Source organism: Canis lupus, chromosome 28 (genome assembly GCF_003254725.2).
Source record: "Canis lupus dingo isolate Sandy chromosome 28, ASM325472v2, whole genome shotgun sequence".
NCBI classification, from domain to species: domain Eukaryota; kingdom Metazoa; phylum Chordata; class Mammalia; order Carnivora; family Canidae; genus Canis; species Canis lupus.
Genome location: NC_064270.1, coordinates 32,734,066 through 32,754,016, shown reverse-complemented (window position 1 = coordinate 32,754,016; position 19,951 = coordinate 32,734,066). Strand labels below are relative to the sequence as shown.

Below are 19,951 nucleotides of genomic sequence, written 5' to 3'. Positions count from 1 at the left end.
TGTGACAGCAATAAAACTAGATCATAGCTGATTGCTTAGCTCCAAGACTCAAAACCTTCAATGGCTTTTGACAATCCAAAGGATAAACTCCAACACTCCTTAAAACTCCCCAGTCTCCTTTTGTTACTGTGTTTTCCCCAATTCTCTTCTCCTAAAACCTAACCCCAGCTCCTGAAGAACCTGTGTCTCCCCTAATGGTCCTGATCATTGTTCCTTCCTCTGAACCTACAGGCAGACTGTGGAACCCCTGGGGTTTGTACCACACCTACACAATATCAGATTTGTTGGATATAGTTCTAAACTCTCCATTAAAAGAGAAACTTCTATGGGATGCTTGGGTGACTCAATAAACTAACCAATCCAAATAAAATAGGTCTCCACTAGGATCCCTGGGTGGCGCAGCGGTTTGGCGCCTGCCTTTGGCCCAGGGCGCGATCCTGGAGACCCGGGATCGAGTCCCACATCGGGCTCCCGGTGCTTGGAGCCTGCTTCTCCCTCTGCCTGTGTCTCTGCCTCTCTCTCTCTCTCTCTTTCTGTGTGTGTGTGACTATCATAAATAATTAAAAAAAAAAAAAACATTTAAAAAAAAAAATAGGTCTCCACTATCTCCAAAGAAGGGGAGGCAGTAGTGCATTAAGGTTAGCATCAAACTGGAATTTGAACGCCAGCTCTATCACTTTCCAGCTGAGTGATGCTGAGCAAGTTACCTGATCTTCTACAGCATCAGCCTCTGCAGCCAACAGATTAGCTAACATGTGTAAGATGGCAGTAAGAAATTAAGTGGGTGGCTCAGTGGGTTAAGCCTCTGCCTTATCACTTGACGGATGAGCACTGGGTGTTATTCTGTATGTTGGCAAATTGAACACCAATAAAAAACATTATTATTAAAAAAAAAAAAAAGCCTCTGCCTTAGGCTCAGGTCATGATAGACTCCTGGGATAGAGGCCCCCACGTTGGGCTCCCTCGCTCAGCAGGGAGTCCGCTTCTCCCTCTTCCTCTGCGTCTCCCGTCACTTGTGCAGTCTCCCGTCACTTGTGCACTTTCTCGCTCACTCTCTCTCAAATAAACAAACAAAATCTTAAAAAAAAAAAAAGAGGGAATTAAACGAGATGACACAGGTAGAGCACCAAAAACATCTGCCACACAGCACGTGATCAGTATAACTGTTGGCTGTAAAACAAGAGTCAAATTGTGAAGCCCTGGTAATTATCTTTGTTAAACTCATAAAAAAAAAAAACAAATCATAAGACAGTACTCATACCAAAAAGACTCACTTCTTTGCAACAATATACTAATTACGACTTTAGTAATTTTCTTAATAGCTCAAGCCTGTAAAGCAATCAAATAACATTAATTACCTCTAATTAAGCAAACAAACAAAAAAGAGTCCTGCTTCTGGGCACAGCACTCACTGAAACTGTAGTCTGAAGGGCCTTTTAACTCCTCTGAGCGGACAGAAGGAGGTAAAAGTTTACAACTAAGCAGAGGTCAAGTTGCTAAAGAAGTGGAGCGTATGGAAGGGTGTGAGTGTATTCGGGAAAGCAAGCTCAACGGTGCAAATGTTCAACGCCATGAGAAGATCCTGGCAAAACCCATCAAAGGATCTACGCTTTGGGGGCAGCCGGGAGTGCAGAATTAGGTGCCACAGGTGACTGTTCCTGGGAGGCAGGTGTCATCTCAAGTGCAAGGGCGCTGCTCGGGGAATGCGCACCCCCGCGCTGGGGTGAGCTCGCCATGGGAGATGCTGGGCCCCGGGTCGGCTGATACCTGATACGGGGCAGGGGGCATCCCCGGACTGGCAGGTAAGTCTGGCCAACTCCAGGGGCGCTTCCTAACTTCGGAGCAGGGGCTGCAGGAGAGAGGGCAGGGCAGCAAACGCTCTGCTCGGAAAGACCGTGCCTGCGTTTTCAACTACCTTTTTAGTTAAAATTGGGAGGTGGGGGTGAAATGGGATAGCGGGGGGCACGTGGCATCGGAGGGGACACGTCTCTGCAAAGTGCCCCCAAAGGCCCCGGGGCTCCCAGGGCCCGACGGCTCGCAGAGAACACAGGGCGCGCGCGGCTCTCCGACGCCACTCAGGGCTCGAGCTCCGGCTCCCGCTCCGGCTCCGGCTCCGAAGCTTCTAGAACAGCTCCCACCCCCCTTCGCGCCAGCTGCCGCCACTGCCAGCCCAGCCCTCCTCACAGGAGCGGGGACCTGCTCCGCCAGAGGCCTGGAGGGAGATCGGGGGCCCGCCGGGCGCCGACAAGGGGGCTCCCGGGTCCCGTTAGGAGAAGCCCCCGCCGCCAGCGCACTCACCAGCGCGCCTCCGCGCAGCAGCCGCGCCGCCGCCGCCTCCATGACCCCAAGCGGCCCTGCCAAGCCGCGAAGTCGCCGCTCCGCGCCTCGGCGCCCGGCGCCAGCGCGCGGGGGCGGAGCCAGAGCCCCAGCCCCGCCCCCAACACACCTCCCCGGCCCCGCCCCTTCCCGCCTACGGAACCCCAAGAGAGACACACAGCCCCCTCTCCGCCTTTGCCCTGCGTCCTGCTCACGCGAGACTTGGAGGAGGCAGCGGGGCGGGAAGAGAGTCGGAGACACAACAAACATGGCGGCGGCGGCGGCGGCGACGGTGACGAAGGCGGCGGCGGCGGCGGCGGCGGCGGCGGCGACGGCAGCGGCGTTAAACAAGGCAGTGGGAGTTACTCGGTGCGGTGGTCCGGTGGTAAGTAGCAGGCTTCCGGCTCCGGCGGCAGCGACACAGCGGAGCAGGACGGTTAGGAAGGAGCGGCAGGAGGAGGGGAGAGCCGGGGTTCGGGGCCGGGAGTCCGTCTCGGCGGAGGGTTGGGCGTGGTCGGCCGGCCGGCAGGTCGGCAGGGTCACGACCCGGGATGTTCCCGGCCCGAGCGCGGAGTGTGCTGTCGGTGGGCTCCGGGAGCCCCGAGGGAGCGGCGCCTGTGGGCAGGGGCTGGAGACGCCCGGGTAGGGACTGCCTCTCGCTCTGACAGGTGGTCGTGGGGGGGCGGGGCGGGGTCCCCCCGGGGTCGCGTCTTCACCGGGCCCGGGTCCTGGGGCTCGGCGGAGGCGCGGGGCTCCTGGGTGCTCCGAATCCTGATGAGGATGCTGCCCGACGCCAGTCTTGGGCTGCTCCTCGGGAGGACTTTTTAAAACCTCCGTCTGTTTACCTGATGGTCCAGCCTGGGTTAGCTTCTGCTGTTGGTGCCCCCTCCAGTTCTGCGGAGATGTGAAGTCTGGGGGGGGGGTGCTTCGCAGCAAACACCTCTTCAGGCTCCTAAACCAGGAGTGCGGATAGCCAAGCCGCGCACCCACCAAGGGCTCTGCAACTGTGAATTTGAAATGAAGTTAAAAACCAGTTCTAGCTACTGCTAACCAACCACGTGGCCCGTTTAGTGTCCGTTCCCCCCCCCCCTCCCCCCCGCTTCGTGTGCGGTTCAGGAACCCCAGCGAGGAGTGACGAGCGGGAGGAGGAGAAACAGGCGCTTTAAATTGTGGCTTCTAATGAAATTTCATGTTCAGGAGAGACAGAACTTACCTGGAAACAAAATCGAAAAACGTCCGGACTGACGGTTTTGAAATTCCACTTAATTTCAATTTATGATGTGCCTTCCACACAGCTAACAGGTTGTTGTTGGGAAATCGTTCCAGGGAATGGAGATGTTTTGTATTTTTGCCCCCAGGGGGGAGTTCAGACTGGTTCTTGGAAAACCCTGTGTTTGGGATTGCGATAGAAAGCATAATAAAGATGGGAATCAAATGTTCCCTTGTGGGAGATGCCCAGAAGTTTTCTTTTTAAGCCTTTCGCACAAGTGTTTCCCTGCAAGGCTAGCACGTTATTTTTATGCAATTCTAGTTGGGCAGTACTGTACGAGGCTGACCCTGTGAGTGTACGATATTGTGCACAAATGAGATTAATAACTTGAATTAAGAAAGATGCTAAAAGTGAAATCTTCACAAATCCACCAGAAGAGGGGAGGGGAGTCAGATTAGTGCGTGTTATTATTCTTTGGTGATGCTTTGGAACTTTTGTTGACGTGAACCTGTTGCTCTGTTCTCCAATCACCTGTTATATTAGTTTTCTTTTCTGGTAATGGTAAAATTGGTAGAAGTTCTTTTCTTAGCTCATTAAACCTGTAGATGCAAATTAACTTTTTCTCATAAAGGTTTTGATTCGTGGTGTGCTTTTCTTTGCAGACCTCTGTATGGCTTTTCAATTTTAGTTGAAATTCCCTCCATGGCCTTTTGGAGTCCCTTGGTGTGTCTCCAGAGTAAATTTCGATTACTCTACATTTCATCAATGTTGGAGTGGCAAGAAAAAGGAGGAACTGATTTGGGGTGAAAAGGTTAGAATGTGTAGCTTCTGTTTTGGATATCTTCTGACTTTGTATTTTACTTCTGTGTTATGTTTTTTGATTTCTCAAAGCCTCATAATGTCCCTTTTTGCGTTCAAGGAATTTTTTTTTTTTTTTTTTTTGGACAGTTCTGTAATCAGAGAAATGTGTTCTAATTGTCTTTGAAGGACCATGTTGCTCTTTATACTAATCAGTCCTCATTTGTCAGGCTTTTCCATTGATGTGTATTCTATGGCAGAGTAAATCTTTGAGTGACCATAATTATTGGGCTATAAATTAAGCACACCTATTGAACTGCAGTCACTTCATTTGTAGAGGCCTACCTAACGGCCAAATTAAGCTATTACATAAGTTAGTTGCTTAGTGTTCTACTTTATGGTTAGTAACCCTCAAATGGTAGGTGAATAAAATAGATCTTCTATTCCCTAATCATGTTCTCAGAATTCTCCCATAGCTTTTAAAAAAGATCGACATTGGGAAGAAAGTAGGTTATAGAGAGTTCCTGTGTCACTGCTCTTTCATAGTTGTGGCTGTCTTCTAATTCACATCACGATGCCTGTTTTGTTAGTTCCTGGTTAAGAGGGTATGTGTGTGTGTGTCAGCAACTTCCCATTTATAATGTGAGACTGAAGAAGTAGTATCAGAAGACTTCATTACAAATAAATCCTTTATCAGAAACCAAGGAAAGTCAGAGAATAGTTTTAAGTTCTGTGGCTCAGTGGTTGAATGTCTGCCTTTGGCTCAGGTCATGATCATGGGGTCTGGGATCGAGTCCTGCATCAGGCTCCTTGTGGGGAGCCTGGCTCTCCCTCTGCCTGTGTCTGCCTCTCTGTGTCTCTCATGAATAAATAAATAAAATCTTTAAAAAAAAAAAAAAAAAAGTGGGCAGCCTGGGTGGCTCAGTGGTTTAGCGCTGCCTTCAGCCCAGGTTGTGATCCCGGAGACCCGGGATCTAGTCCCACGTCAGGCTCCCTGCATGGAGCCTGTTTCTCCCTCTGCCTGTGTCTCTGCCTCTGCCTCTCTCTCTCTCTGTTTCGCTCTGTGTCTTTCATGAATAAATAAATAAAATCTTTATTTTTTTTAAAGATTTATTTATTTATGATAGACAGAGAGACAGAGACACAGAAGGAGGGAGAAGCAGGCTCCATGCCGGAAGCCAGACGTGGGACTCGATCCCGGGACTCCAGGATCGCGCCCTGGGCCAAAGGCAGGCGCTAAACCGCTGAGCCACCCAGGGATCCCCAATAAAATCTTAAAAAAAAAAAGTTAGCTGCTCAAAGATAAAGAGGTTTCCATGTTCTTCTGGGATATCATGGCTTCCTTTTTATTTTTATTTTTTTTAAAGATTGATTTGTTTATTGGAGAGAGACAGTGGGAGAGAGAGAGCATGAGCAATGGGGAGAGGACAAGCAGACTCTTCACTGAGCCAGGAGCCCAACATGGGGCTTGTTCCCAGGACCTCAGGATCATGACCTGAGCCGAAGTCAGATGCTTAACCAACTGAGCCACCCAGGAGCCCCTCAAAGCTTATTTCTTAAGTACTTCTTTCCTTCACTAGTGTGGGTAGCCCTTGGTTGTTTTGTGAGAACCTTATTTTTGAGCCTTGAATGGATAATTTAGGAGAAACTATTGGTATAAAGATAGTTCGGGTACATTCTACCCAGTTTATACAGACATGGACCTACATCCCATGGAATCCCATAGTAGACCCAGCTTAACTTTAATCAGAGTAATCACAGGGAGGACTCAAAAATTTTGCCATAGCAAAAGGAATGATAATCATAGAGTATAGGAATAATTCTCTGGTTGGTATAATTAGATATCATTTAGTAGAAAGAGTAGATCAGGCTAGGAATATACCACCCAAATCTGCGGTAAAGTTGGGAGAACTCACATATGTTTCTTTTTCTGATGATATGATCTTAACATATTGAAATTTTATGTGAGTTATTTTTTGGCTAACAGGCTCCAAGATGTTGAATTTGTGGCTCTTGGAAAAGATATCTTTAGTAAAAACATTATAGTTTGCTGAAGTCCTAAAGTAGATTTTTATGGTATGTTTGTAAAGGTTTTTAAACTTATCAGTGTTTTAGGGGCATCTCTAGATTTCAGTTAATTTGTGGAGTTCTTAGATTAAATTCTCAGAGACTAATGATTACTTCAATAAGGACAGGAAGATGGCTTGTATATAAAACCTTTATTTTCTTTTGATATTAGGAAGTCTTATGTAGTTCCGCAGTTATTGTTCTTTTTCTACTCATTGTTGCTTGGAAATAGTGACTTGAGGTGGAGATAGCTGGATTTTGAACCAAAGACTATTCAGATTCAGGTAAGGGCCTGTCGCGAGGTGTGTGTGTGTGTGTGTGTGTGTGTGTGTGTGTGTATGAGAAAAAGCGATTATGTGAGAGAGATGTGATGAAGGTCAGGTGAGCACAAAAAATGCTTAGGGATGGAATGATGCTTATTTTTTAAACTGCAGAATATCTGAGGTTGAAAACCATTTCAATATATTTAAAACTCTTAATTTAAGAACAGATTGTTTTATATTTACAATATTATCTTCCCTTTTCTCATTGGCATTCTTTATTTTGTTGTTGTTTTTTTAAAGTCCTTCATGCATTGTGATTGAAAATCACCGCGCAATTTATGGCAGAGAACGCAGTGAAATTTATAATGTGACAATGTGATAATAGCCAAGACTGTCAAAATATGCCAGCCATCCTCTGTAATTAGGCTCATTTGTGTTCTTAAAACTTGAGATGCATGTATAAAAATACCATTTTCTTCTGCTTGCTTACTGGCAATCTCCTGCATTTTTTCTGCACTGTCACATGTTTTACCATAGCAGTGTTAGGCTTTCTAATCAGGAGTTGGTCAGATTTATCTTGTATTGAAGCCTACTAGAGTATATTCAGATATTTTCCAGTGGAAGCATATCTCAATTTTCTTATAGATTAGCAAGAAGTGATGCTAAGTTGCAATGTAAATACCAGGAGTTCTTTCTTAATTATAACTTTCATAATTAGGACACAATCTATAGGGCCTTCCCAATCCTCATACCATTTATTTTCTTTTTTCCTTTTATTGTGGAGGCCTCTTCCTCTAGTATTATATTAAGTAGCAGTAGTAATAGCAATCATCCTGGTCTTGTTCTTGATTCTAAAGGGAATGCAACTAAATTTTCTCCATTAATTGGTGTAGATTTTCTAAAGATAGCCTTTATCGGCTTGAGGAAGTTTAAACATTCCAATTTGAATAAATGATTAGTCTATTATTTTCTTGCACCTAATTAACTTAGTGTTGCCTTTGGCACTCAGATACCATTCTGATTGTTTTTCTTATGTGAGTGGACTGCCTTTTTTTTTCTCTCTAGGGAGTTTTATATTCTTTTTGTGTTCTTTGAGATTTTAAAATATCAAATGTGTAAGTGGTTTTCTTATATTCTGTTTTGCATTTTATGATCCTTTTCCATCTGAAAAGGATCTTTAATTTTGGAAATTTCTTGATTGTTACTTTTTAAAAAAAACGATTTCACTTTTGTTTACATTTCTTTTTTTCTGGAACTCATTTTATAACTCTATACCTTTAATGTATATTTTTGCATTGTTTCCCACCTGTGTGTGTTTTGTTGTCCTTCTTTCCTTTCCCTTTTGTTGAGATATGATCTTATAGATTAATGTTAATCTTTTTCTTCTACAGATTATTGTTGATCTTATTCTTAATAATATTTTTCTTTGGAGCTGACTGGCTCACTTTTCCCCCCACTAACCAGAGGGCAAATTTTAAAGGACAAATGAACAGAATCAACAGTAGTCACAGAACAAATAGTAATAAACTGATTAGGAAGCAGAGAGAGTGAGTTCAGACAAGCCTGGTAAGATGAGAAAAAGCAACGGAAACAAACCTGTTCAGAAACCAAAAATAATCCTTAAGATTAAGAAATTTGAGCCAGCCCAAAGCAAGTGATTTAAAGATGGTACCTAGAAGAGTCAAATAAGATAGGAGTTTGGGAAATTGCAATTTGGACTATGTGGATTAATGAGACAAAGGTAGACCACGTTCTTTCATTGTAACTAAAGAACATTAAAACAATCTTTTACCATGCTCAGTTGACGAGTTTGTTGATAGAAAAAAGGGAAAATACTGAATCTGGGACAGAGGAATGTTTTGACCTGAGGTATAACTATTTTTGCTGCAAAAATAGCTGAGAACATGCCGTATGTTACAGGTATTGGGAAATACTTTACATACAGATACTTGTAAAACTTAAACCAGCCACTGCCCATTGGTATTATTATTCCATTTTACAAAGTAAGAAATTACAGCGAGAAAAAAAAAAAAAAAAAAAGAAATTACAGCGAGAGAAGTTTCTATTCAGAGTCTTCAAGCTAGTAAGTTTGGCATAACACTATAATACTCTGTTCCTTCCGAGGATAGACTTTCGGTGGCCTCAGCTTTCTAGAAAACAGTGAAAAGAGGTAATAATAATAATACCTTTTAAAAACCCCTAGACATCTTCCAAGAAGGGAAGAAAAGAACTATTCACAAATGTTGCATTAAGAACAATGAAAATTTGCTCTCTGTACATTTTTATTTCGATAAATATGTTCAGAATAAAGAACAAGTTAACTGTGAACAGAGAGGAAGACAAGAAATACAGAAATTAAGTCAACTTGGGGCCAGTAAACAAGAGAAATAAAAACCAGCCCTGTGTCCTTCATTAGTTGCTAAAATATCACTGCATTGTTGTACAGTACCGCATTCTCTAGGAGGAACATAGGGTTAGTATATATCTAGAAGAGTACAGTTAAGTTAGTTGAGACAGGGATCCCTGGGTGGCGCAGCGGTTTGGCGCCTGCCTTTGGCCCAGGGCGCGATCCTGGAGATCTGGGATCGAATCCCACGTCGGGCTCCCAGTGCATGGAGCCTGCTTCTCCCTCTGCCTATGTCTCTGCCTCTCTCTCTCTCTCTCTCTCTGTGTGACTATCATAAAAAAAAAAAAAAAAAAAAGTTAGTTGAGACAGAAGTTTTGGTCTTAAAACATTGGTCAAGCTACTGCTGTCAGTTGGTAAATGTGCCATCAGTGGATCCCTCTCATTTCTCAACTCTACAACACTTTCTTTGGAAAACAGGCTGAAAAGTACCCAGAGTAGTCCAAACATTCTCAGAGAAGAAAAATTTAATGGGTAGACTTAAATGACTGAGATATTAAAATTTTTATTATTGGGTACATGTAATATTAGTGTGAGAGTACACAAAAATAGACCAGTGGAACAATAGAGAATCTAGAAATAGGGTGACATATCTATAATCACCTGATTTAGGAAAGGAAAGTGGTAATAGAGTCTAATGGAGAAGTGCATGTTGCTAGGACAGTTGGCTCTCTCTGGAAAAAAGTATATTTTGACTCTTATCTCACACTGTACATACACAAAGCTCAATTCCAGATAAAAATATGAAAGGTAGGGACGCCTGGATGGTTCAGTGGTTGTCTTTGGCTCAGGTCGTGCTCAGGTCTTGATCCCGGAGTCTGGGATCGAGTCCCACATCAGGCTCCCTGCGAGGAGCCCACTTTTCCCTCCGCCTATGTCTCTGCCTCTCTCTCTCTCTCTCTCTGTGTCTCTCATGAATAAATAAATAAAATCTTTAAAAAAAAAAAGAATCAAATATGAAAGGTAAAAAATAGTAAAGCTCTTAGAAGAAACTGCGGAAGAGAATTTCAAGAAAGATATTGGCAAGGACACAACTCAATGTAAAGGAAAAAAATGGGTAAATTGGACTGTGTTAAGAACTTCTATTTATCAGATTATCTTTAGGAAAGTGAAAAGGCAACCAAAGAGTGAGAGAAGACACTGAAAAAATATATATCTAATAAACAACTCATATCCAGAATATTATAAAGAACTATTACATATTAATTAGAAAAAAGAAAGCCTAATAGAAAAATAAGCAGAAGACTTTAACAGATACTGAAAATAGAGGGTAGCTCCATGACTAACATAAAAAGTAAACAACTTCATTATTTATCAAAGAATAGAAATGGGGCAGCCCGGCTGGCTGGCTCAGTGGTTTAGCGCTGCCTTTAGCCCCGGGCATGATCCTGGAGACCCAGGGATCGAGTTCCACATCAGGCTCCCTGCATGGAGCCTGCTTCTCGCTCTGCCTGTGTCTCTGCCTCTCTCTCTCTCTCTCTCTCTCTCTCTCTCTCATAAATAAATTAAAAAAAAAAATGAAGACCAGTGTGATACTAACTTGCACCCTCTGGAGTGGGTTCAATGAAGAAGGCAAAAAACTACGCGTGTTAGCAAGGGTGTGGAAGAACAAAATTCTTATTCATTGCAGGTAGGAGTGTAAATTGGCATAAGCACTTTGAAAAACCATTTTGCATTGTCTAAAGCTGAATGTATTGCAAATCCTGTGACATAGCAATATCATAAGTCAGGGTAGCAGAGCCCTTGCCCTGGCTCTAGGGGACAGTACTGGAAGGGTCTACCGGGGGGGTTCCTGGAATGCTAGTGACCTGTTCCCATCGTGGGTCAGACTTCATGGATACGTTCACTTTGTGACGACTAGTTGAGCTCTTCCTGTACAATTGATGTGCTCTTCTGTGTGTGTGCTGTGCTTTGAGAAAAAGTTAAGCATAAATGTTGAGAAGTGACTAATCTTTAGCTTTAGATTCACTCTACTGGCTTTTAAAGATGAGAACTTTTTAAGATAGAAATTACTCATGAAATAGTTGGAGTTTAAGGAAAAAATAGCAGAAGACATATTTAAGAAGACCTTATATATTTGCATAAAAATATTTCTACTGGAAGAAAAGAAATTTGTCTCCTAAGTGCTAGACTTTTTTTTTTTTAATCTTGTTCTGACTAAACAACTTTTTGGTTATTTGATTTCTGAATTTGGGCCATAATATGGGAGGGTGAATTTAGTTTCTGATTATAATATTTCATATGAGACTTTCCTCTACATTAGCATCAGAAATTTTTTGTTTTCTTTCTTCATTACCAACCCCCCGCCCCCAACCCATTCTCAGAGTGAATAGGATCATGGGTAGTGGCAGAGGTGGTGATTTGGGTTTCTAAGGCAGAGGTCCATAAACTATGGCCTATAGGCCAGTCTGGCCCCAAGGCCTGCTTATGCTCAATTTGTTTATACATTATTTGTGCCTGCTTTTAGCTATAATGACAGAGTTGAATAGTTGGAACCAGAGACCTTATCACCTGCAGAACCTAAAATACTGTCTGGCCTTTTTATGGAGAAGGTTTGCCACTCCCTTTTCTAGAGCACCTATTTCTAGAGTAGTCATTCATGTGAACCCTATGATTTGAGGGCCTTGCTGCTTGAAATCATAATCACTAGCTATATATAGCTATTTCTATTTAAAAAAAAAAAACAAACAAACCTCAGGTCATTTGTATTAGCCACCTTTGAAGTGCTTGTTGTTATGTGTGGCTAGTAGAACTCTGCTGGACAACAGAGACATGTAACATGTCTATCTTCCAGAAAATTTTGTCTGGCCCTGACTGAGCCTTTTTTTTTTTTTTTTAACTGTCTCCTTTATTGATAATCCCTGCTGCTATGCCTTTTCTTTCATATAGATTTTCTTTTTTTTTCAGTCTTTGTAATTTTGTCCATCCTCTTATGACTGAGTTTAAGTCCTAGTTTATTTAAATATTAAATATATTAAATTTTGAAAATTTTATGTCTGTGTTCCCTAGTTCACCAAGAAGATGATAAGATAGTTCAAGGCAGGTACTATATACTCTGTTGCTTTGTATATTGTCTTGCACATAGTAATCTTTGTCACTGTTGTTTTAATACGTACCAGATCTCCCTAAGTAGTGTGAAATTATTTCAGTTTTTTTCCCCCTAGGCATAACAAACTAAACTTCAAAAGAAAAAAGAAAAAACAAAACAAAGCAAAGATGGGTGAAAAGAAACCAGAGCCTTTGGACTTCGTGAAAGATTTCCAAGAATATCTGACTCAACAGACTCATCATGTGAACATGATTTCTGGATCAGTTAGTGGGGACAAAGAAGCAGAGGCTCTTCAGGGAGGTAGACTCATTTTAATACTATTAAATAATTCATTTCTTACAAATATATTAATGCTTGTGTATAATTTTCCATACAGTGAAGACCACTATTCACTAATGTGAATCATCCCATTCTTACTTAGAAATACACAGGACAATTTGTTTTCCTTCTGAAACATGTCAGATTTTTGTTGAGGGAGAATGAAACTTCCCAAGGGCTTAACCTGATCTAGGGAGGCATTATGGTCCTGTTGGAAGGTTAGGAGTTCTAAATATCCTTCCCATAGTCTAAGTTCTGTGAGCTAACGGTAGACACAAGGAGCCCACAGAGGGCAGAGCATCAGCTTCACTACACAAAGGATTTGGCCATTAGGAAATCTGGATTAGATTAAATCAGAAACCAGAGACACAATAGGAGTTTTTGTTTCTTCTCTTGAAATGAAAGGGCTGACCACATTTCCTTCTCTAGACAGAGGACCAGAATAGAGAAAGCAGAGACCCACTTGGAGCCTGCTACAGAGAGACTTTTGTCTGGTTTACTTACCACACAGACTATTACTCTATTTCTGAATGTATCTCAGGGGTCAACAGACTACTCCCCATGGGTCCAATCTGGATTGCTAATCATTTTTGTATGACCTGCAAATTAAAAGTGATTTCTACATTTTAAAATGGTTGGGGAAAAAAATCAATACTATATTATGGGGGAAAAAAAGAGTAATATGTACGAATTATATGAAATTCAGACTGCAGCATCCATAAATAAAGTTTTAGTAAGATGTAGTCACACTTACTTGTTTACATATTTTCTGTAACTGTTTTTGTGCTGTAATAGTGGACCTGAGTAGTTGTGATAGAGAACAGATGGCCCACAAAGCCTAAAGTACTTAGTATCTGATCCTTAATGGGAGAAGTTTGCTGACCCCTGACATAGTCTATAGCCTTGTTGTCCAGGGACTAGCAGCAGAGAGCAGGCATCACCTGGGAGGTTGTTAGAGGTGTAAAATGTCAGTCCCCACTACAGATTCTACTGAATAAGAATCTGTGTTTTAATAAGCTCCCCACATGATTAATATACACATTAAATTTTGAGAGTCACAGATTTGGGAGAGAAATCAAAGATGGGGACACTAAGCCTTGTCCTTCAGCGCAGTAGTACTATTGAATATTGCATTTGCACCAGCTAGCAAAGTCACTTCACTTCTCCTGGTGAAGGATGGGGCTTGACTTGCTCATACTAGAGCTGCTATTTCCTGGGGTGGAGACGTGTTTTTCCCAAGAAATTGTAGGAATAAAAATCTCCACCCCCCCACCCCCCCACCCCGACACTATAGTGTACAGATTCCTAGACTGGGATTCAGGAGACCAGGGATGTAGTACCCACTGCTTGGCTGCTTTTCTTGGTTATGAGCACTTGCCCCTTCAGTTTCTTTATATGGATAAAGAAGTAGTTGGGTTAAATTAAAAACAAAGGACTAGACAAACATCTTTTAGTTTTCAGATTCTTACAGTTCTAACATTGAGAGGTATCAGATACAGTATCTTCCTTTTACATGCTGTTAGAATTTTAAGATCTTAAATGCATCCCAGAATCTAGAACATGTGTATAAACCAAATGAAACAGTGCAAAGCTCAACATTAATTGCTTTAGACTACAGTAAATTGAATTAGGATTTGGGGAAATTATCTTGACTGCTAATTATAATACTTGTAGAAGTGGCTAGAATCTTAAACGTTTATAATTTTGCCATTACTATTTGCCATTACTGCCCTATGTTTTCCACACCTGTCAAATGAGGATAATACCCTCTTCTCTTCTTCAAAAGCATGTTGAGGTCTGATAAAATTTATGTGTAATGTGAGGTTCCCCTATAAAAGGTTCTCAACGGAATACTGCTTTGGTATGAAATTAACCTCTGTTCAGAAAATCTGTATTTTCTGAGCTTAGCTTTTGTGTTAAATTATCAATTTATGAAAGATTTTCTACCACTCAAGACTAAAATGCTAAATGGAGTTGATTCTGCAATGCATAATTTCTTTGGCTACACTTTGTTTATAGCTGGAACAGATGGTGATCAAAATGGACTCGATCACCCATCTGTTGAAGTTTCCCTGGATGAAAACTCAGGAATGTTAGTAGACGGGTTTGAAAGGACCTTTGATGGGAAGCTCAAGTGTCGGTACTGCAACTATGCCAGCAAAGGAACAGCCCGGCTTATTGAACATATTAGAATCCACACAGGTAATGGAGAAATGGCTGGAGAAGGCATTTCTTTGGGGGCAGGAGAGGGGCCAAGGAATGCAGGTTGATCTGATGTATAAATAGTTCTGATAGTTTAAAATTGAAGGTTAATAGAAGGTATGAGTAAATGGGGAAGTTACTCCATTTTTTCAAAACAATGCCGTAACAACATACAGATAGGAATTAAGTCGCCTTCTGGAGCTTCCTCTTCCTTAGCCATCTTCTTGATCCACATAATCTTTCAATATCTGTCTGCTTCTTTGTTAATGCTGAAGGTAGTGTGAAGTGAGAAAATGTTTTTATCTTTATCCTTACTAAGTATATTTCAGTTGTCCACCAGGGACGAAGCTTTTATACAGCTGCTAATCCCCAGTGCTCATTTTAGCCATCTCCCTTTCTGAGAAACCCTCCTAACTACTTCCTGCTCTGGCCCAGGACCTGATCAGTCCTACCTGTGTGCCCTTTGGGTTTTCATGCTGTGTCGTGGTGGCCTGAAAACATTTGAGTACAGGGCTTGTGTCAGGGCCATGTTTGTGCCCATAGACCCTAACAGAGCATCTGACCCATAGTAAGTACTCAGTACTTATTTGTTACATTAATGACTCCAGATATCCTATTCCAAATACTTACATTACATATTTGTGCCATTTTCAGCTAATGGCACTAAAATTGTCCCTTTCGGCAACTGAAGAGGAAAGAAGGTAGAGGTGAAGCACTAGCCATTTTGAAGGGACACTTTGCATAATTCATACTTGGACTGGGAAGTTCATTTCCATTTTGAGCTTTCTATTTAATAGAAGAACTTTTTAGAAAAGGTTTTTGTATTTTTCCCTGAGGAAGGGGTATTTGTGTTTGTGTGTGAATACGTATGAAAAAGTGTTTCATGTATGGATGTGTACATAAATACATAACTGAGGCATGCTTTTTATAGTCATTATTATGTAGGGAATATTATTGTCAGTTTTGCTGTTCTTTCCCCAAATGCCAGTTGAAGCCATAACAATTTTTATATTATTGACTAATAGAGTGTATCTTGTATCTGTATATCTCAAATTGTTGCTGATGAGTTCTTAAGCTGTATTTAAGGTGACAGGTTTCTTTGCAAAGAAATCTGATCAATATCTAAGTCTAATGAATGGATGAAACGTGAAACTTTCCATAAATGAACTACTCTTGCAGTTTCTCCCCCATTTTTCTTTTTAAACAGGTGAGAAACCTCATAGATGTCACTTATGTCCATTTGCATCTGCTTACGAGCGTCATCTGGAAGCCCACATGCGTTCCCATACAGGAGAAAAACCATACAAATGTGAATTATGTTCCTTCCGCTGCAGTGATCGAAGTAACCTATCCCATCATCGAAGGCGCAAGCATAAAATGGTACCAATTAAAGGTACTAGGTCTTCCTTAAGCAGCAAGAAAATGTGGGGAGTTTTACAGAAGAAAACAAGCAATCTGGGCTATAGCAGAAGAGCATTAATCAACTTAAGTCCACCTTCCATGGTGGTTCAGAAGCCAGACTACCTTAACGATTTTACCCATGAAATCCCAAATATCCAGACTGACTCCTATGAAAGTATGGCAAAACCCACATCAACTGGTGGCCTCCCAAGAGACCCCCAAGAACTCATGGTTGACAACCCCTTAAATCAGCTCTCAACCCTGGCAGGACAGTTGTCTAGTTTGCCACCGGAAAACCAAAACCCTGCATCTCCTGATGTAGTTCCCTGCCCCGATGAGAAGCCTTTCATGATGCAGCAGCCGTCTGCCCAAGCAGTGGTTGCTGCCGTGTCAGCAAGTATTCCTCAGAGCTCCTCTCCCACAAGCCCTGAGCCTCGGCCGTCACATAGTCAGAGGAACTATAGTCCAGTGGCAGGTCCGAGCAGTGAACCAAGTGCCCACACGAGTACTCCCAGCATAGGGAACAGCCAGCCGAGCACCCCGGCTCCGACCCTGCCTGTCCAGGATCCGCAGCTTCTACACCACTGCCAGCACTGTGATATGTACTTTGCCGACAATATCCTTTACACCATTCACATGGGATGCCATGGGTATGAAAATCCTTTTCAGTGTAACATATGTGGTTGCAAATGTAAAAACAAGTATGATTTTGCCTGTCATTTTGCAAGGGGACAACATAACCAACACTGAAAATAATCACATTATGCTTTACTTGGTTTTACCTTTTGGTGTTTTATAGTTTTTTGTTTTTTTTTGGGGGGGGGAGCTTATTCCTAATTAGGTGACTGCTAATTTAAAGTCAATATATTTATAGAATATAAGTTTGACGGTGGAAACGATTTTTTTTTTCCATAAAAATCTGGTCAGGCTCATTTATGTATTAGAGCAGTGAGACACATTGGTGTCTATTTTTTCCTTTCACTTAGTTGAGAATTGGAGTGCAATCATAATCCCAACAGGTATTCATTTAAATTTCCCATATTTATGGTCCACAAAAGCTTCAAAGCTTACTGATACTCTTGGTATTTCAACATATACATTGCAGCTAGATATTATTTCTGCCATATTTCAGCATGGTGGAATAACTGTCTCTTACAAAGTCTGTTAGCAGTTTATTTCAGTGTTTCGTAGAAGAATTGCCTTTAACCTCATTCTTTGTCGACGTGCTGTTTCATTCACATTGCTGAGCGTTCACAGCACTTTCATTTCGCCTGATAGTCACAGAGCTATTTAATGTAGCAGATCCTTCTTTTTTTTTCCTCCCATACGGGGAAATGTAAAACAGGTCATTCTTTTTAAAGTTACAAAAATATGAGGTAAAAGTTTTGAAAAGAAATGAAAACAAAATTGAAAAAGTGGCTTAATACTTAAAATACCTGTTTATTCAATTTCTAGTTTAAATATGTGTCAGTTTTCTATTGGGTTCTTTTTATTCTGGTTTATTGTAAAAAACCACATGAGAATGCTAGAAATATCAGAGGATTATCTATAAAGATGCCTTTTTTTTTTTTTGAACCTTTCATTTAAATTCTTCACTCTGACATCATTTGTGTCAGGTGAGGTTGATAAGTATACTGAGAATCTGTTCTTCCTCCTATTCCTTTGATTACCAAAGAGGTACACTGGGAGTCCTCCATCTTACTCCTCGGAAATGCAGTCCTTCAAAAGAAAAACAAAAATCTCTGAAGTTTCCATTTCCTGCCTTCTATCTATTTACTGCCTGTAATTTCCAAGTAGAGGTGGTTATAGAAACACATGGGAAAATAGAATGGTGAAGTGTAACACTTAAAAAAATGAGAATGTGTCCAAAACAAATCCTGGTTTTCCCTCCAGAATTGGCCATTTAAAATATTTTCTGTGAATTCAATTTGTAATGCTTATTTGCAGCTCTGTCAGTTTTTCATGTACAGAACTATGTGGAGACTGAATCGTCGCCTTAGTAGGAAAGGGTACAAAAGTGGGAAAATAGATATAAAATGCATTTAAATGTGATATTTAATTTGTTTACAAAAATAAGACTTGCTAAATCTAGAATAATTTTGAATAGGAGGCTATTGTTTTTATATTGTGTAATAACTAGCTTACTCTAAAGAGAGCTTGGTCAAACAATAAAATATATTGTTACTAACTGTTGGTTTCTGTGTACTTTACAAAATTTTCATTTTTAATTTGGTTCAAATCTTGAAAGTGTTACTAATTGGCTTCCTAAAGAGAATATTCTAACTATGAAGCATTTATTAAGCAAAAAAGAACTCCACTCAGTTCAATGCTGAAATAACTGTATCTAGTGTGTAGTTCCTATTGTGAACGGAAAGGTAGGCGTCTGCAAAACCCCCATGTGCCAACTTAATGGAGCTCCTGCCCTCTCTTCCAAATGCTAGAAAGCCATTAAAATGAGTTCTCTTTGTTTAATATCAATCGAAACTAACCTCAACAGCATTGTTCAAAGAGCAGCAAGGAGTCTGTCCAAACTATAAATAACTCTTCCTTGTCAAATCTGAGGCTTCTGAATCTACCGTTGTTTCTCTTGTTGCTTAAAATCACTCATTGCTCAGATCAGCTTGAATGCAACCATTTCCAAATGTGGAACTTGGCTCTAGTATTTATTTATTGCCAGAAAAAAACAGGTTGCTGTCATTTGGAAGCTTTTGTAATGATTTTCTTCCTTCTCACTTTTATTCTTCACATAAAAGCAATACCCGAAGATAGAAAATGAAAGCTTTCATTAAAGAGAAAGAACCCTCTTATTAAAACCAGTTTATTAACTCTATATTCTGAGCCAAATAGTGACAAACACTTTTTTTTCTGGCAACTAAAGACAGATGTTTTGAAGGTACATTTTTAATTTAAACAAAATATCTTTTTTCGTAATTATAAACTAGAATGTATAATTCTAATTTTCCTATGACTTAAAAGAGCACAGTTGGTATTCCAAAGGTGTCAATGCTTGAGAGCTACAATTAATTCTAAATGCACTAAAGTTTTTGAATCAAATCTACCTTATAAACTTTTTTAGTGTATTTTTAAAAAGATTTTAGGATTTTATTTAAATTTTCTGTGAGTTAAATTTTATACATGGAAAGATACTATCTTCCATTAAGTGTTGAATATGTTTCTCCCATTTTATTTTTAATCAAATATTTTATAGAAATGAGCTGCTAGGAAAAGTTGAACATGAACTATTTATAGTACTTTGCTGTTAACAGGCAATGTTCTGAAACTAAATGTATTTTTGTTCAGTGAACATAAGTTTAGATTTTTAAAGTTGGTAGATAATTTATCTCCACTAATATTTTTTTAAGAAACTGTGAAGAGATTAACAGGGAATAATTTCATTTCAGATTTTACTAATATAGTATGTAGCTGCAACTTCTTGAAATTCAAGTAAAGGCTAGACTTTTACTTTGAATATTTTCCAGTGCTATTTCATTTTAGAAATAAGTGTTTGCCATTCATCTGCAGAATTATTTGACAAAGGGAATATTACTTTAAAAATGTTGAGATAAACCTCATTTTAAGTTCTACAAAAATATTTATCAAGTGGATGTATTATTTAAAAAAAAATTCCCTGCTAAGGACTTTTTCATTATATAGTCTTAGAGGGTATATGATTTCTAGAACTTGTTTTTGTTAATATGTACTTTGATGTAAAGAACATATTTTGTATGCAAAACCTAAAACTCGAGTATGGTTGCAAAACACTATATTGTTTAGGGATTCCAGAGAGCAGTTCAATGCTGAAATAACTATATCTAGTCTGTCGTTCCTATTGTGAATGAAGCTTTGCTTTTGTAATACATAAATAAAAAAATAACACTTTCTGTTGATCTCGATTTTTCTTCTTTGAAAGCTAGGATCCAATT

General features: G+C 40.5%; 2 protein-coding genes across 8 annotated transcripts in view; one reads left to right on the top strand and one right to left on the bottom strand.

The window, feature by feature from the left end:
* The window catches only part of ACADSB (acyl-CoA dehydrogenase short/branched chain), a 40,517-nt gene extending 37,207 nt beyond the window's left edge, over positions 1-3,310 (bottom strand). The window contains exon 1 of one of the 3 annotated variants that reach the window (XM_025467519.3): positions 3,162-3,310. Coding sequence is in view for 1 of the 3 variants with exons in the window: in XM_025467517.3 (XP_025323302.1) it covers positions 2,299-2,340 (42 nt within the window). In the remaining 2 variants the exon portion in view is untranslated. Of the gene's footprint in view, positions 1-2,298; positions 2,446-3,161 lie in introns of those variants that run through there. The other 2 variants (XM_025467518.3, XM_025467517.3) reach the window with 2 other exon arrangements.
* On the top strand, positions 2,560-19,909 carry IKZF5 (IKAROS family zinc finger 5). 5 transcript variants are annotated; one of them, XM_035707736.2, is made up of 6 exons: positions 2,577-2,701; positions 4,189-4,337; positions 6,564-6,675; positions 12,208-12,407; positions 14,445-14,627; positions 15,835-19,909. In XM_035707736.2, exons 4-6 carry the CDS (start codon positions 12,275-12,277, stop codon positions 16,776-16,778), a joined length of 1,260 nt encoding a protein of 419 aa, XP_035563629.1. In that variant the 5' UTR covers positions 2,577-2,701; positions 4,189-4,337; positions 6,564-6,675; positions 12,208-12,274; the 3' UTR covers positions 16,779-19,909. The 5 variants fall into 5 exon arrangements, with proteins under 5 accessions (XP_025323309.1, XP_025323308.1, XP_035563629.1 ...); XM_025467522.3 differs by lacking the exon at positions 6,564-6,675 and having other exon boundaries at positions 12,223-12,407; XM_025467520.3 differs by lacking the exon at positions 6,564-6,675.
* Positions 19,910-19,951: the final 42 nt, after the last annotated feature.

Coding starts and splice junctions, on each gene's coding strand:
- IKZF5 (XM_025467524.3), top strand. CDS start 12,275: ATGGGTGAAAAGAAACCAGAGCCTTTGGACTTCGTGAAAGATTTCCAA. Junction 12,408..14,444: donor AGCAGAGGCTCTTCAGGGAG/GTAGACTCATTT, acceptor CTTTGTTTATAG/CTGGAACAGATGGTGATCAA. Junction 14,628..15,834: donor ACATATTAGAATCCACACAG/GTAATGGAGAAA, acceptor CTTTTTAAACAG/GTGAGAAACCTCATAGATGT.